General features: G+C 43.1%; 1 protein-coding gene across 1 annotated transcript in view; it reads right to left on the bottom strand.

Moving 5' to 3' along the window:
- Positions 1-12910, bottom strand: part of LAMC1 (laminin subunit gamma 1) — a 127066-nt gene extending 114156 nt beyond the window's left edge. The window contains exon 1 of the mRNA XM_004424949.3: positions 12154-12910. Within this exon, the coding sequence (XP_004425006.1) occupies positions 12154-12568 (415 nt within the window). The 5' untranslated portion in view covers positions 12569-12910. The remainder of the gene's footprint in view (positions 1-12153) is intronic.
- Positions 12911-13399: the final 489 nt, after the last annotated feature.

The following is a 13399-nucleotide window of genomic DNA, read 5'->3' as shown; positions in this document are numbered from 1 at the left end:
AGAACTTAATGACACCAAAACAATAGAAGAAGTCATCAGTCCTATCAGAATAAGGTCCATGACAGCAGGACCGCTGTGGAAGGAGCAGCCGCACTGAAGCACAGGTGTACAGATAAACGGCTAGACCAAGACAACTGCACCCTAACTTCTTGGGTAAGGGATTAACTAAATTAAACCAGGATCCATCTCTAAAACATATTTTTCACAGCTTAAACTTTCCTAAGTTTCTTTTCAACTCCAAAATTTCATAATTTTAGTATTCTAGTTAGCCACATATTAAAATGTCCATTAGACATCAACATTCCAGAAAATTAAAGGTCTAAATGTTGTAAGGGATAGGGTCAGAAAACAAAACTCATATCTAGATCTAATCATTTTACATTGCCAAGTTACTATGACTTATGCTTTAATAGTTTTTGATAATATGATGACCTCGGATTTTGAGAACATCTGGGCAGATCATTTCTGCCTCTAATTAGGATTTGTGCTGCCAGAGCAGGAAAACATCACTTCCCAGTTCCTGCCAGTGAATAGAAAGCTCAATAAAAGCTGTTCAACTCATTTTCATCAAGCTGTCACTATCCCCTTTTCAAAAACCATGAAGCTCTTCTCTTGGAAATAGTTGGGATCCTTTCATTCTCTCTGAAGAAAGTTGATGAAAAAGCCCTAACAAAATACTTATGCTTCTATATTTTACCAACTGGCAAAAGAGGGGAGGAGGGGGCATTTTAAGCCCAACACTCAGCCCTCAAATGCAGCAGTGGGTACCATCCCACCCAACCTCCCCACAAGAAAGGAAATTGAGGGGCCGGCCCCGCGGCGCAAGCGGTTAAGTGCGCGCGCTCTGCTGTGGCGGCCCCGGGTTCGCTGCTTCAGATCCCGGGCACGCACAGATGCACTGCTTGTCAAGCCATGCTGTGGCGGTGTCCCACATAAAGTGGAGGAAGATGGGCACAGATGTTAGCCCAGGGCCAGTCTTCCTCAGCGGGAAAAAAAAAAAAAAAAGAGGAGGATTGGCAGATGTTAGCTCAGGGCTGATGTTCCTCACAAAAAAAAAAAAAGAAAGGAAATTGAGCATGCACATTTAAAAGTCATCAATCACTAGGATGTGACAATGTAACCACATGTATCACACAAATACAATGTGTACCAAGCAGGTCTGTAGACAAAGCAGGAGAGTGATTCAGTAATCCTTAAAATTTAATCAGTCAACTCACACCTGTAAAGAAAAACCAATCTTAGAATCGAGTTCTAGAAGTGGAGATGGTATGTAGTGACAGAGCAGCACAAAACACAAAGTCTTAAGTGGGAACTTAAGGACCTCCTTCCTCAGAGATAAAGCAAAAAAAAATTTTTTAAGGTATCTAAGAGTCCCCTGATTGAACCTTAGCTCAGTGATGCTCTGGGGTATCTAAGGAGATATAGATTGAAGAGAGAGAGATACATAGATTAGATAGAGTTACAGATTTGCAAATTAAGATATATAGAAATCAAGATGAAGGGAGTCACTTCTGAGCCTGAAAAACAGTGACAAAGAAATCTCCTGAAACCACAGTACTTCTCTACCTGTCAATCAATAGGTGGTTAGACCTCTTCAGTTAGCAAATCTGAACAACAAAAAAGCCACCGTATAAGAGTTAGAATCTACTTGAGGCAGAGGGGAAAAGAAATAGAACCTGGAGATGGACCTGGCAGCCTTATCTTTAAGAATGTCAGATAAAGTAAGCAACTGAACTAAACTCAGTAATTCTCAACAACCAGAAAGGAGCCATGGATAAGGTAGAAAGGAGATAAGGTGGCATTCCCCTGATCGCCCTTCAGGAAATGGGGTATGTGGTACACTTTCCCCTCAGTAGACACTGACAAAACCCAGGATCTCATTCTGAAATTCAATAAATTCCTCAAAAATTCCTAGAAGCATTAGCAGCTAAATATTATAAAACTATAAGTACACAAAACCTAAAATACTTCCATTGCCAATAATCCTCTGTTCTTCACAAATAAGTGCAAAGCCCTTTTTAAAAGAAGCATTCTAAATCCAGGGCTCCTCAAGCAGAGATCTGTCAGAGAAACCAGGTTCGGTTCTTTGGTTTGGGATACTTTCATTTCACTCCCCAATTAAAGATCCTTCATACAACTATCACTTCTTAGGTCTAACACGGTATAGTAGCAAGAACATAATCTATCCACAACAGGTCTGGATTCCAACCTAAACTCAGCCTGTTCTACTTCAGAGAAGTCACTAGTCATTTTTATTACTATTCCATAGGTGATAACAATAGTTCTCAAGATTGCTTTAAGGATTCAAAGAGGTAACCAGGAGGCACTCAACAGAAGGTAATTCACTTTCTTTTGTCACCTAATTTTCAAGATCCTCATCTCCCCAGAACCCATCCTACCTGTCTCCACTACTCCACGCAAAGCAAACAATGCCTTCACCATTATCTGATTACTTTTAGATCTTTATGCAAACAACTCACTCTCCCTGGAAAGTCTCCATTCATGTCCACTACCTGTCTTCAAGACCCAGGAAGCTTTTCCTGGCTAGGTTCAATTCACACTCTTCAGAGCACTCTGCAGGTATTCCCTCCACACTTTAAAAAGTTTCAACTAAACTGTTTTTACTGTCCTTATAGTCTCCCATTGGTTGCCTGTACATGAATGTTTTTGTCTCATCTCCTCAAACACGTTATAAATTACCCGAGGATAAAGAAAGTGTTTCAACATTGTTACTCACACATCCCATTACAATGCCTATAAACGAAGAATTTTTCAGCGCTGCCCTATTTACATAAGACCTTTGTCCTCTAACTAATCAGAATCACAATCCAATAAGCTCATCTCATTTTGACTGCACAGGTCTTTTCACTTAGTAGGAAATACTTCACAAAATTTCATAAACTTCCCTAAGAAAGCCACACAATTCAAGCTTCAGACTTACTATTCCTAAAAGGTTCAATGAGAGGAAACCACTACCTAGAACATGTCAAAGAAATGAAGATGAGGTCTTCATGTTACACATTTGTGTTTATTTTCATCATAGGAATTAAATAACAAGTTACATAAAAACCAGACACTATAACCAAAACACATACCATGCAGACATTCTTAGAGAATTCTCTAAACCTGCAGCAAAAAACACAAACTAACTCACCATTTTACCACTTCAAACCAGGAAGCATCGACCAAAACCATCACCTGCTTAAAGGTGGGTGAGAGGGGCCAACCCAGTGGCACAGCGGTTAAGTTCTCACACTCCACTTCGGCGACCCAGGGTTCGCCTGTTCAGATCCTGGGTGCAGACCCAGGTATTGCTCATGAAGCCATGCTGAGGCCGCGTCCCACATACAGCAACTAGAAGGATGTGCAGCTATGACATACAACTATCTACTGGGGCTTTGGGGAAAAAAAGGAGGAGGATTGGCAATAGATGTTAGCTCAGAGCCGGTCTTCCTCAGCAAAAAGAGGATTAGCATGGATGTTAGCTCAGGGCTGATCTTCCTAAAAAAAAAAAAAAAAAAAGACCATTTTTTATTTCAAGAAATAAAAAGAAGAAATGGGAAGAGGCTGTCTCTGGATTAATATTTCCAAAAACTTTCAAAACAAAAAGAAGATAAAATAACAAAAATCCAAAGAAGATGATATAACAAAAATCCAGTGTTGCCTTCAATATAACAGGAAGCAGCCACACAGTTGGAAATAAAGAATAAAAGAAGGGAGCTGAGGGAATATAACTCCTAAAATTTTAAAAGAAATAATGTAAATCTCCTAATTCATCTCACAGCCTTGCCACAAGGTTCTCCTCCCACAAGAGATCTGAGAGCACCATTGTCTAAGAAAGAGATAAGTCTGCTTTATTTTATTTCATGAATATGCAGCTGCATAGGGCACCAGGCTGACTGGGCCCAGTTATTTTAGGCTGGCCCCCTGGAAGATCCCAGGGAAAGAAAACCAGATATACTTAATTAGTGTCACACAGTCTGGCACAATATTCTGAAACCTCAGGGACATTTCTATAAATGAGATTTTTGGTAACCCCTTTTAGCAAGCTGTCAATTTTAGACCCAAATGAGCAAACATCTAACTTTATCATTTTACAAGAAAGGAGATGCTTGCAAATCCCAGCACGGCCCTCTTACAAACCTTAGAACAAGCAACTTAGGCAAGGTAACAGAACCAGCACACAGGCATCTTGAAATTTCACCCTTTGAAACTGACAATTTAAGATAAGGAACAGATTAATCCCTTATTGTTAAAAATCTTCTCAGGAATTTTGGGCAGTAAAAATAAACAAACAGCTCTGCTCTAAACTCTGACACTCTTCCCTAAAACTCAAATAGAACAGCGGCAGAGCTGTCAATTAAGTGCGGCTGGAAACAAGCAACAAGTAAAGAAGCATCTGTCGGTTCTACTGCCTGTTAACTCTAGACAAATAAGCTATGATTGTTCATCTGCCTAACCTAACCCCTTTAATGTGGCTCTTCAGTATCCTGCAGAGAAGGCATACCTCAGTACGCCTGTCTGCTCATTGTACCCCTAATGAATTCAATAAACGAAAAACGATGCCACACACAATAAGCAAATAAGACATTTCATTGTAATCTTTCCCCACAACTGCTTAATAATACCCTTTAAGAGTCTCTTTCAACAACAGACATGTGAATATATATTTTAAAATAAAATTTATTTAGGTCTATTTCTAAAGAAAAAACACAGTATTAACATTAAAATTTACGCAATACATATTCACATGTGAGATTTAAATCTGAGCAGATAATTTACTCATAAAATTTATCTAACTTAAAATCATATAAAAGCCTAATTTTTACCCAAAAAAGGACAGTCATAGATCTTTCAATTCTGTATCAGTTCCATACCTAACTTAGTACTTTTTTTTAAAACTACAGAAATAAAACAACCATATACCACATTTAATATTAGCTAGTACCACAGCATACCTCTCAAGAAAATGGAGCAACGGCACTGATAAAAATAAACACAAGCTCAAAAGTATTGCTGAGATGAATTTAAATCAATGTGCAGCGTTTGAGGACTTACAATTCAGGCATTCATTCATTCACTTACTCTAGATACAGTCCTCCCTCAGTATCCACAGAAGATTGCTTCCAGGACCCCCTCCCCGCACCCCCCAATACCAAATCCACGGATGCTCAAGTCCCTTATACAAAATGGTGTAGTATTTGCACATTACCTATGCACGTCCTCCCGTATACTTGCCATCTCTAGGTTACTTATAATACCTAATAGAACGTAAATGCTATGTAAATAGTTGTTATACTGTATTGCTTAGGTAATAATGACAAAGAAAAAAGCCTGTATATATTCACTACAGACAAAACCACTGCAGACCTTGCGATCCGCAGTTGGTTGAATCGGAGGATGTGGAAACCGGAGATACAGAGGGCTGACTGTATGTTTATTGACCACTAGGCCAGACACGTTGCTAAGCGCTGGAGGTATAAGACCTTCAGCCTCTATCCAAATGGTAAGTTAAGTGAATGCTCTCGGTACGTGCACCTTTCACTTAGAACTTTTACTATATAACATTGAACGTATTGGTCTAGAGCAGACGTCACAAACTTGTGCCGTAGAGGGCCAGACAGCAAATGTTCTAGGCTTTGTGGGCCAGGACATAGAATGACTGCTGCAATTACTCAACTCTGCCTTTGTAGCACAAAAGCAGCCACAGACAATACGTTAATAAGTGAACTTGACTGTGTTTCAATAGAACTTCATGGGTACTAAAATTTGAATCTCATATAATTTTCACGTCACAAAATATTATTCCTCTTTTGATTTTTGAACCAATTAAAAAATGTAAAAACCATTCTTAGCTCATGGCCCATACAAAAAGAGGTGGCAGCCCTGGGCTGGATTTGGCCAGTGGGCTATAATTTGCCTATCCCCCAGTCTGGAGACCTAGGTCGCCACATCTAGGCCGTAAGTTCCATGAGGTCAGAACAAAGTCCTATGAATCACTATACATCCAAGAATTTGTATGGTGCTGAGGCGCAGCAAACAATAACTAATGTTAATTATAGTGAACTAAACTTAAAAAGATGAATAAGTCCCTGACCCTGCCTTCAAAGACCTCATGGTCTAGAAATAGAGATAGAAAAGAAAAGAAACAGACAATACCATGTGATAAGTGCTGTGGTAGATACCTATAGCGTGGTGTGAGTGGGAAACCTAATCCAGACCAGGGAGTAGGATGGAAAGGGTAGAGGGAGCGAAACTGGGGAAGGAGTCCTGAAGGTCGTGACACCTGGGAGAAGTGTTCCAAAGAAGCAGCCCTTTGAGAATATGAAATGACAAAAGATAGCCCACAGGTTAAAAAGGTCCAGATCCTAAAGTACATTGTATACGATGCCAAGGAGTCTGGACTTTATCCTAGAGGCTTGAGGAACCACAGCAGGATTTTTAGCTGGGAAACAATATCATCAGATTTGCATTTTAGAACCATCACTCAGTCCAAAGTGTGGCTGCCCAAAAAGGGGCAAAACTGGAGACAGAAAGACCACCAGTTAGTTAGGAAGCTCTTGCAGTATCCAGGTGAAATTCAATGGGGAGCTACAGTAGGGCAGAGATAAAGATTCATGAGACATAGTGGCTGGATATAGGAAGTAAGAGTGGAGTCTTGGGCAGATTGTAGTAAGAAAGAAAAGGGGTGGAGTTACACCTGCCCAAGAACTGACCCGCCTCCCAGCAGTGGATCCTATCTGCTTGCCAAACAGAGTAATCTTTACTGATGAGAGCCTGTCAAGCACGGCTATCTTTCATGGGAGAATTGGCAAAGAACTGGTCAACAGCCATTGAGATACAGCTGTGAGATGGGTAAGATGATGAAGAATGAATTTAGATTTGGACATGGCCTCTGGACATCCCAAATTGACCATGTCCAACAAGTCTTTAGGTCTGGAGAAAGATCTGGCCTGGAGATACAAATTCAGAATTTATCGATCTACAAACAGTAAACGAAGCCTTGAGATTAAGAGGAGTTCATTCAGGGAGAGTAAGCAGCATTAAAAAGAAAGGAATCCAGAAACATATGTGAAAAGGAACAGAGGGAAAAGGAGGAAAACCAAGAGAGCCTGGTATTTCTGACTCAGTGTGTACACGAACTTGTATTTTATTTTATTTTATTATTTTTTGTGTGTGTGAGGAAGATCAGCCCTGGGCTAACATCCATGCTAATCCTCCTCTTTTTGCTGAGGAAGACCGGCTCTGAGCTAACATCTATTGCCAATCCTCCTCCTTTTTTTACTTCCCCAAAGCCCCAGTAGATAGTTGTATGTCATAGTTGCACATCCTTCTAGTTGCTGTATGTGGGACACGGCCTCAGCATGGCCGGAGAAGCGGTGCGTCGGTGCTCACCCAGGATCTGACGCCGGGCCGCCAGCAGCGGAGCCTGTGCACCCAACCACTAAGCCACAGAGCCGGCCCACGAACTTCTATTTTAAAGCAGCCCTGGAATAAACTTGTCATTCTTTTGAGAGATCTGTTACAGAAGCTAAGAGCTGCAGGTGCTAGTGCATTAGACTAAGGAGTCAAAAACCTACCTCAACCGTGACTTTGGCAAATCACAACCTCAGGATCCTCTCCTGTGCCTTCACAGAGCTGTGAAAATCTAAATAGTGATAAACTGGAGGCTTTATAAACTGTAAAATACTATAAAATTTATTATTATAATGGCATTACAACTGAGTATGAAACTTCCATCTGATAGAGTATAAACTTCTGAAGACGGGACCTACAATCTTCTCCACCTTTCTCTCAGGTACTGTGCTATGTATTTAGTAGGTATTTAAAAAATGTTTGCAGAATATTTGGCAGTAACATGAGAATGTATGCAAAGGGGGAAGGAGTGCATAGCAAAAGGCATATCCAACTTCCTAAAATGATTTAGAATTGAAATAGTCAAATATTATCCCTTCCACAAATGTGGCCACTGACAAAATAATGGGTGTGGCGGGGGGGGGCGTGCCTTATAGTTCCAGCTTCTCTCCTAATGTGTAAATTGTTTTTCTGAATGCTTTAGAAACATGGAGAAGGTATTTACAGAAAAAGCAGTGAATTGTAGAACAGGAAAACAGCCAACAGCAACTTTATAAAACTGTGTTCAACAACTGCTGGCCATTAAAGAAGAGCTCCTTAACTTCGCAAGTTGAAACCTGCAAAGTGTAAAGTCAGGCTTTTGTGAGACAAACTAAAATAGTGTCCCCTCAGGGTGCACAAATACCACAGTGAAGTCACCAGAGTGAACTATTCCCTGACACAGTCAGAACCTACCTTGCAAAGATTTTCCTGTGGAAAAAAAAATGCTATTTGTTTCATGCTAAATATATACTCAGAGGACCAAACAGAATAAAATGCAGGATCCTTATACATCAATTATTCTGATTTAGATACACAAAAAGGATATTTAGATATAGCTAAAAAGCATCATTTAATCACTGTTTGTTCCTAAAGCTTACGAAGAGCTTGGAAACTAATCTGGTCTTGGTGTAAATTTTAGGAGTTCCATAAACTTTGATTGAGCTGGTTTTATAAGCACTCTCTCTCTTAATCTGTTTTTAGAAAGAGGGAAAACTACCTTCCTCCAAGATCAAGACCCAGTCTGCCAAGTTTCCATCCACAATGACTATCAAGTTAATTAAAATGGGCTGTTTCGTAAAAGGCAAATCCTCAGCTACAATCTTACTATCAAATATCCCTCTGACACTGATAAAACTTATTAAGGCTTTATTACAAAACACAAAAGCCAAACTTGTAAACAGCAACTGAATAATCCATACAGAAGTTAGGAGAGAAGATCCAGAAGTCAAAGGCAAAATAAGAAAGACTTCTTTTTAGAAAAGGGTGCCTGGCTGAGATTTCTCTCCACAACAGGCAGAAAACGCAGTTCTGGTTCCCACAGTAACTTTAACTCATTATATCTGAGGATACACTGCACCCTGGATTACTGTATATGGTGCTTAAGACATGGCTGCTTTCAGAATCAACGCTGATTTTCCTGGCTTTTGTACAAGTGATGTTAATGGTCCAATGATCTAATTTGTACTTGCCATCTGTTAAAATATGCCTCACCCCCCAAAAAAGGTACCATTTAAAATGATCATGTAATTTTATATATATGTGTGTATGCATGAAAGGTTACAGAAAAACTGTGAACAGTGGTCCCTGGAGCAACTTAGCAACTCCAAGATGAAGAGACTCACTAGTCATTAAACTTACTGTTTTAATTCACCATGTCATGTTTTATTTTTACAGTAAAATAAATGACTTATGCTCACTGCCAAAACATGTATGTTTCTTGTGACTATTTAAGCGCAATGTGACTTTGCTTTTTTAAAGTTTACTGTGTTTAAAGTGGCTAGGCTAGAAGGCTAGAAAGGAAGGCTAGAAAAGTGGTGGCTAGAGCTGGCTCTTTCACATGCTCACTGCGAGTTTCACATGCTCTGTGAGGGCAAAGCACAATATGCATCACTTGTTTAAGGGTATGTGAAATTTGAACTGGATGGGAGATTTAATAGATGCACAAACAGTCATGGTACTTGAATTCATGGGAAATAGCTAGAGCCCATGGAGTAACCAGAGCTAGGGAGTGAATACGCCAAAACATCAAAACACACAGTGATGTATACTGCCTTGCCTATCTGCCATAAATCATAGATCATAACATGCAGATCTACATATACCCTTGTCATTAAAAAAGAGCAGGGTGAGAGAGCCAGAGAGCGAGAGAGAGACTGAGACATCAATCCCACTACACACCAATCTCCCTCCCTCTCCCCACCTTCTCCACCACACACAATTTCCTCTAGGACATCATTTCTGATCCAAGAACAAGTACAATAAGTTCTAGTCAAGTTTTTAGAAATTGTCTATCTGAAAAGTTTAAAGTAAATGTTTTTACAGTTAATCACAATACTCGTATGAAAGTTATTTTAAATAATTGTTTCTTTACTTAGGAGTTTTAAACCCACTGTTTTATGAACTTCATTTACCAAGAATACTACCAAACCCTGAAGAATTTTTCAGCAAAAAACAAGTCCAAGCATATAACATTTCTAGAGTTAAAAAGTCATGTTAGAGTCCTAACTAGGTGAACTCTTAAGATCTCTTTTGACTTTTTAATCACCCTGACCCAAAGTTAATGTACTTGCCTGAGTAGCAACCTGACCTGACTGATACTGCCTTACCTACCACATTACCTTTGTAACAGAAGTAATCACTGAGTAATCTATCTACCTCTGCAAGCACCTGAAATAACCTTTTGCTACATAGTGCCCACAGCAGAAAACTCAGAAGGTTGAGATTGACAGCCCACCTTTATCTAAATAAGATATTATTGTTCAGAAATTTCCAATTGAACCTCAGGCACTTTGAGACATCAAGGCAATGCCTTTGCTTTGAAAATTTTAGTATTTGAAAATAGATAAAATAAGACTTCGTGGGCATCCAAAATTCAACATAGAAACATTAAGTCAAAATTTAAACCTAAAATAGTTGGATATAAATTTCAAAAGTAATTTTGGCCAAGTTTAAAAATGTAACACTTAGGAGAAAATAGCTAAAGAGCAGCCCCACAGTCTCAGGAGACCCTAGATCTCATGCAGTGTCTTTAGAAAGGCACCTGTTCCAAGACACCACTAGTTCTATATGTTTCCAACACCTCTGAAAAACTGACCTCAGTAGTTTACTTCTACCTCTGACAAACAGGTGCCTCAGAATTTCACTTTATAAACATTTTCAAAAGGTTTCATCTTCCTAAGGACTTGCCTACAAATAAAATGGTATATACTACAAATGCACTAAATACTCATGCTTTTCTAAAACTTAACTCCACACACAGGAATTTAACTCCTCTTTTCAAAGCACTTTTTCTAAGTCATGTTCTTTCTCTGGAAGCCTGACACTTACATAAAGTTTGGCGTACCAAAGAGCAGAGGAAAGAAAAATACAAAACCATGACCAAAAGAACCATGTGCCTACAAAGTGCCTTTCAAAGGCCCCCAAATAATGTTATGAGCCTTAAAGAGTTACCCTGCTTTGGCGGAAGAATGGCTTGGGCAGTCTGTTTTCTCTGGCAGTTAATTACAATCAGCTACCGGTAAAATCAAGTCTTTCAATGCAATGGACATTGAAGCTCTACAAATCAAATGCCAGTTTCTCACAGATATATTACTCTATTAAACACAATAATGAATCAATTCAGTTTGTTTATATATTTCAATGGTGAAGATAAACTTACCTAGATCAAACATGATTTTTGATACTTTAGGATAAACATGTCCATCCTCATCCACCACCGCGCAATGAAGTGCTGGGTGCTTTCTATACATCGTTTTCCTGATTTCTAACAGGTCACTTATACATGTTCCTAAACTTGCTCTGAATCAAAGCGAAAGGGAAGACAGTAAGAGGAGCCTCTTTACCCAGGGACAAAACTGTGCCCGGCAATTACAGTGACTGCAGACACTTCCTTTTGTTTTCTCTGTACCAGGATTAGCAGTGAAACAGCTTTGCGGCCTTTAATGAAAGCTGAACAACTCTCAAGAACAATAACTTCAAAAGTCAGTTTCTATTTTAATTACACATAGGCAATACCGGTAGTAAAGGCATTTGCTCCCCTCAGACTCCCTTCATTTAGACCTTTTCCTAACTTATTCAACAGAGCAAACAGCAATCACCCTCAACCGTGGAGAGAGAGACATTTAAACAAGGTAAAAGTGCTGAAGGTGGATCTTCTTGTCTCTGATCCAAGACTGCGTTGTGATGACCCTACCAGGAGAGAGAAAAGCGAGGATGGGGGTTTCTGATTAAAGCTTCAGAAATGAGACAAAAACAGCCGAAATGGCGAAAAATCAAGGGAGCGAGAATCCGGTTACTTACAAAGAATAGGAAAGCAAACAGAGAGATGCTGGCGGGAAGCATCTTGGCCCTCGCGCGATGTTAAGTGCTAGATCTAGTTTAGAAGTTAGAGAAGGGAATTTCTGTGTGGCCCATGCTGGGGAGCAGAGAGCCAGCAAACGGCTCCTTGGGCCCCACAGGCTGGGCCAGGGGGTGAAGACGGCCCGGGAGCTGGGCTGTTGGCGAGGAGTAGTAGGAGACAGGGCTGTCACCGCTTACCCAGGTGCAGCGTGAGGTTGATGGAGTTGGGGTACTGCACCCCGGACAGCATGGTCTGGCTCTGCCACCAGGTGGTGTCGGCCTGGTTGTTGTAGTCGGTCAGGAAGGCTGCCCCGTGCTGCAGGTGGGGCTGCCCGGCGTCGCACAGGTGACAGGACTTGGTGACCCCGGTCACCCCGGTCTGCACACAGTACTCCTCGGGCGGAGTCCCGCACGTGTTGGTGGCCACCACGGTCACGTTGAAGGCGGCGTTGACGAACTCAGGCATGCAGCGCTGCGACCGCCCGCCCTCGTCCGTGCACTCGTCCATGGCTGCCCGGGCGCAGCCGGCCGCAGCGGCCGCCAGCACAGCCAGCACCGGCCAGAGCCGCCCCCGGGGCCGCAGCGCCGGTGCGGCCCGCTCGCTGCCCCTCATCCCGCCGCCCGCGCGCTGGGCCACGGCAAAGGCAAGGGCGCGGGCGCGTTGCTCTCGCCCAGCGGCGTCCCCCGGAGGCCGCTCCGTGGACTGAGCCTCGGGGCCCGGAGGCCGGACGCTCGGGGCGGGCGGTGGTGGCGGCTCGCGCTGGAGACGCGGGCCGGTGGGCGCCGCTGGCAAGGACCTTGCGGCTCGCTGACCGATGCCCCGATGCGCCGCCTCCGCGCCTCCCTCACCCACCCGGGACACAACCCGCTCTCCGCCCCGACCCCCTACTTCCGAGCGCGTGCCCGAGCGCGCGCCCCCGGGGAGGAAGGAGCAGGGGGTGGGGTCGGCGGGGTGGGGTGGGGTCTGGCCGAGGAGAAAGCCCAACCCCGGCCTCCTCTCAGCAGCTCCCGCGGCCCCCGTAGCCGCTCCCCCGCCCTCCGCGCGCCGTGGAGTGCGCGTCCGCCCTGGCGACTCGCGGCGGCGGCGGGGGCGGCGGCATCTGGCGCTCGGGCCCGCGGCGCGCGATCGGCGAGGGAGGGGCCCTGAGGGGCGCGAGGGGTGGGCGGGGAGCGGGGGAGGGGAGGGGGGGGACATGGGGGAGGAGGAGGAGGGAGCGAGGGAGGGGCAGCGGGGCGGTGCATGCCGGGAGGGAAGGGGAGGTTGCTGAGAGCCAGCGCCCTGCGGGAGTTGGACGTTGGGGTCCCCGGCTTCGGGTCCCTGGAAGACTCCGGATTGGGCGAGGGAGTAACGGAGGGGGCTTTAAAGGGGCGACGCCGGGTCAGTGAGGTCACTTGGAGTGGGCCTTTGGGCCCCGCGCCAACCTGGGCCGAAGCAGAGCGAATC

This window comes from Ceratotherium simum, chromosome 2, assembly GCF_057802395.1.
Source record: "Ceratotherium simum simum isolate JZ-2026a chromosome 2, ASM5780239v1, whole genome shotgun sequence".
Lineage (NCBI taxonomy): Eukaryota > Metazoa > Chordata > Mammalia > Perissodactyla > Rhinocerotidae > Ceratotherium > Ceratotherium simum.
This window is presented reverse-complemented; position numbering and strand designations above follow the sequence as displayed.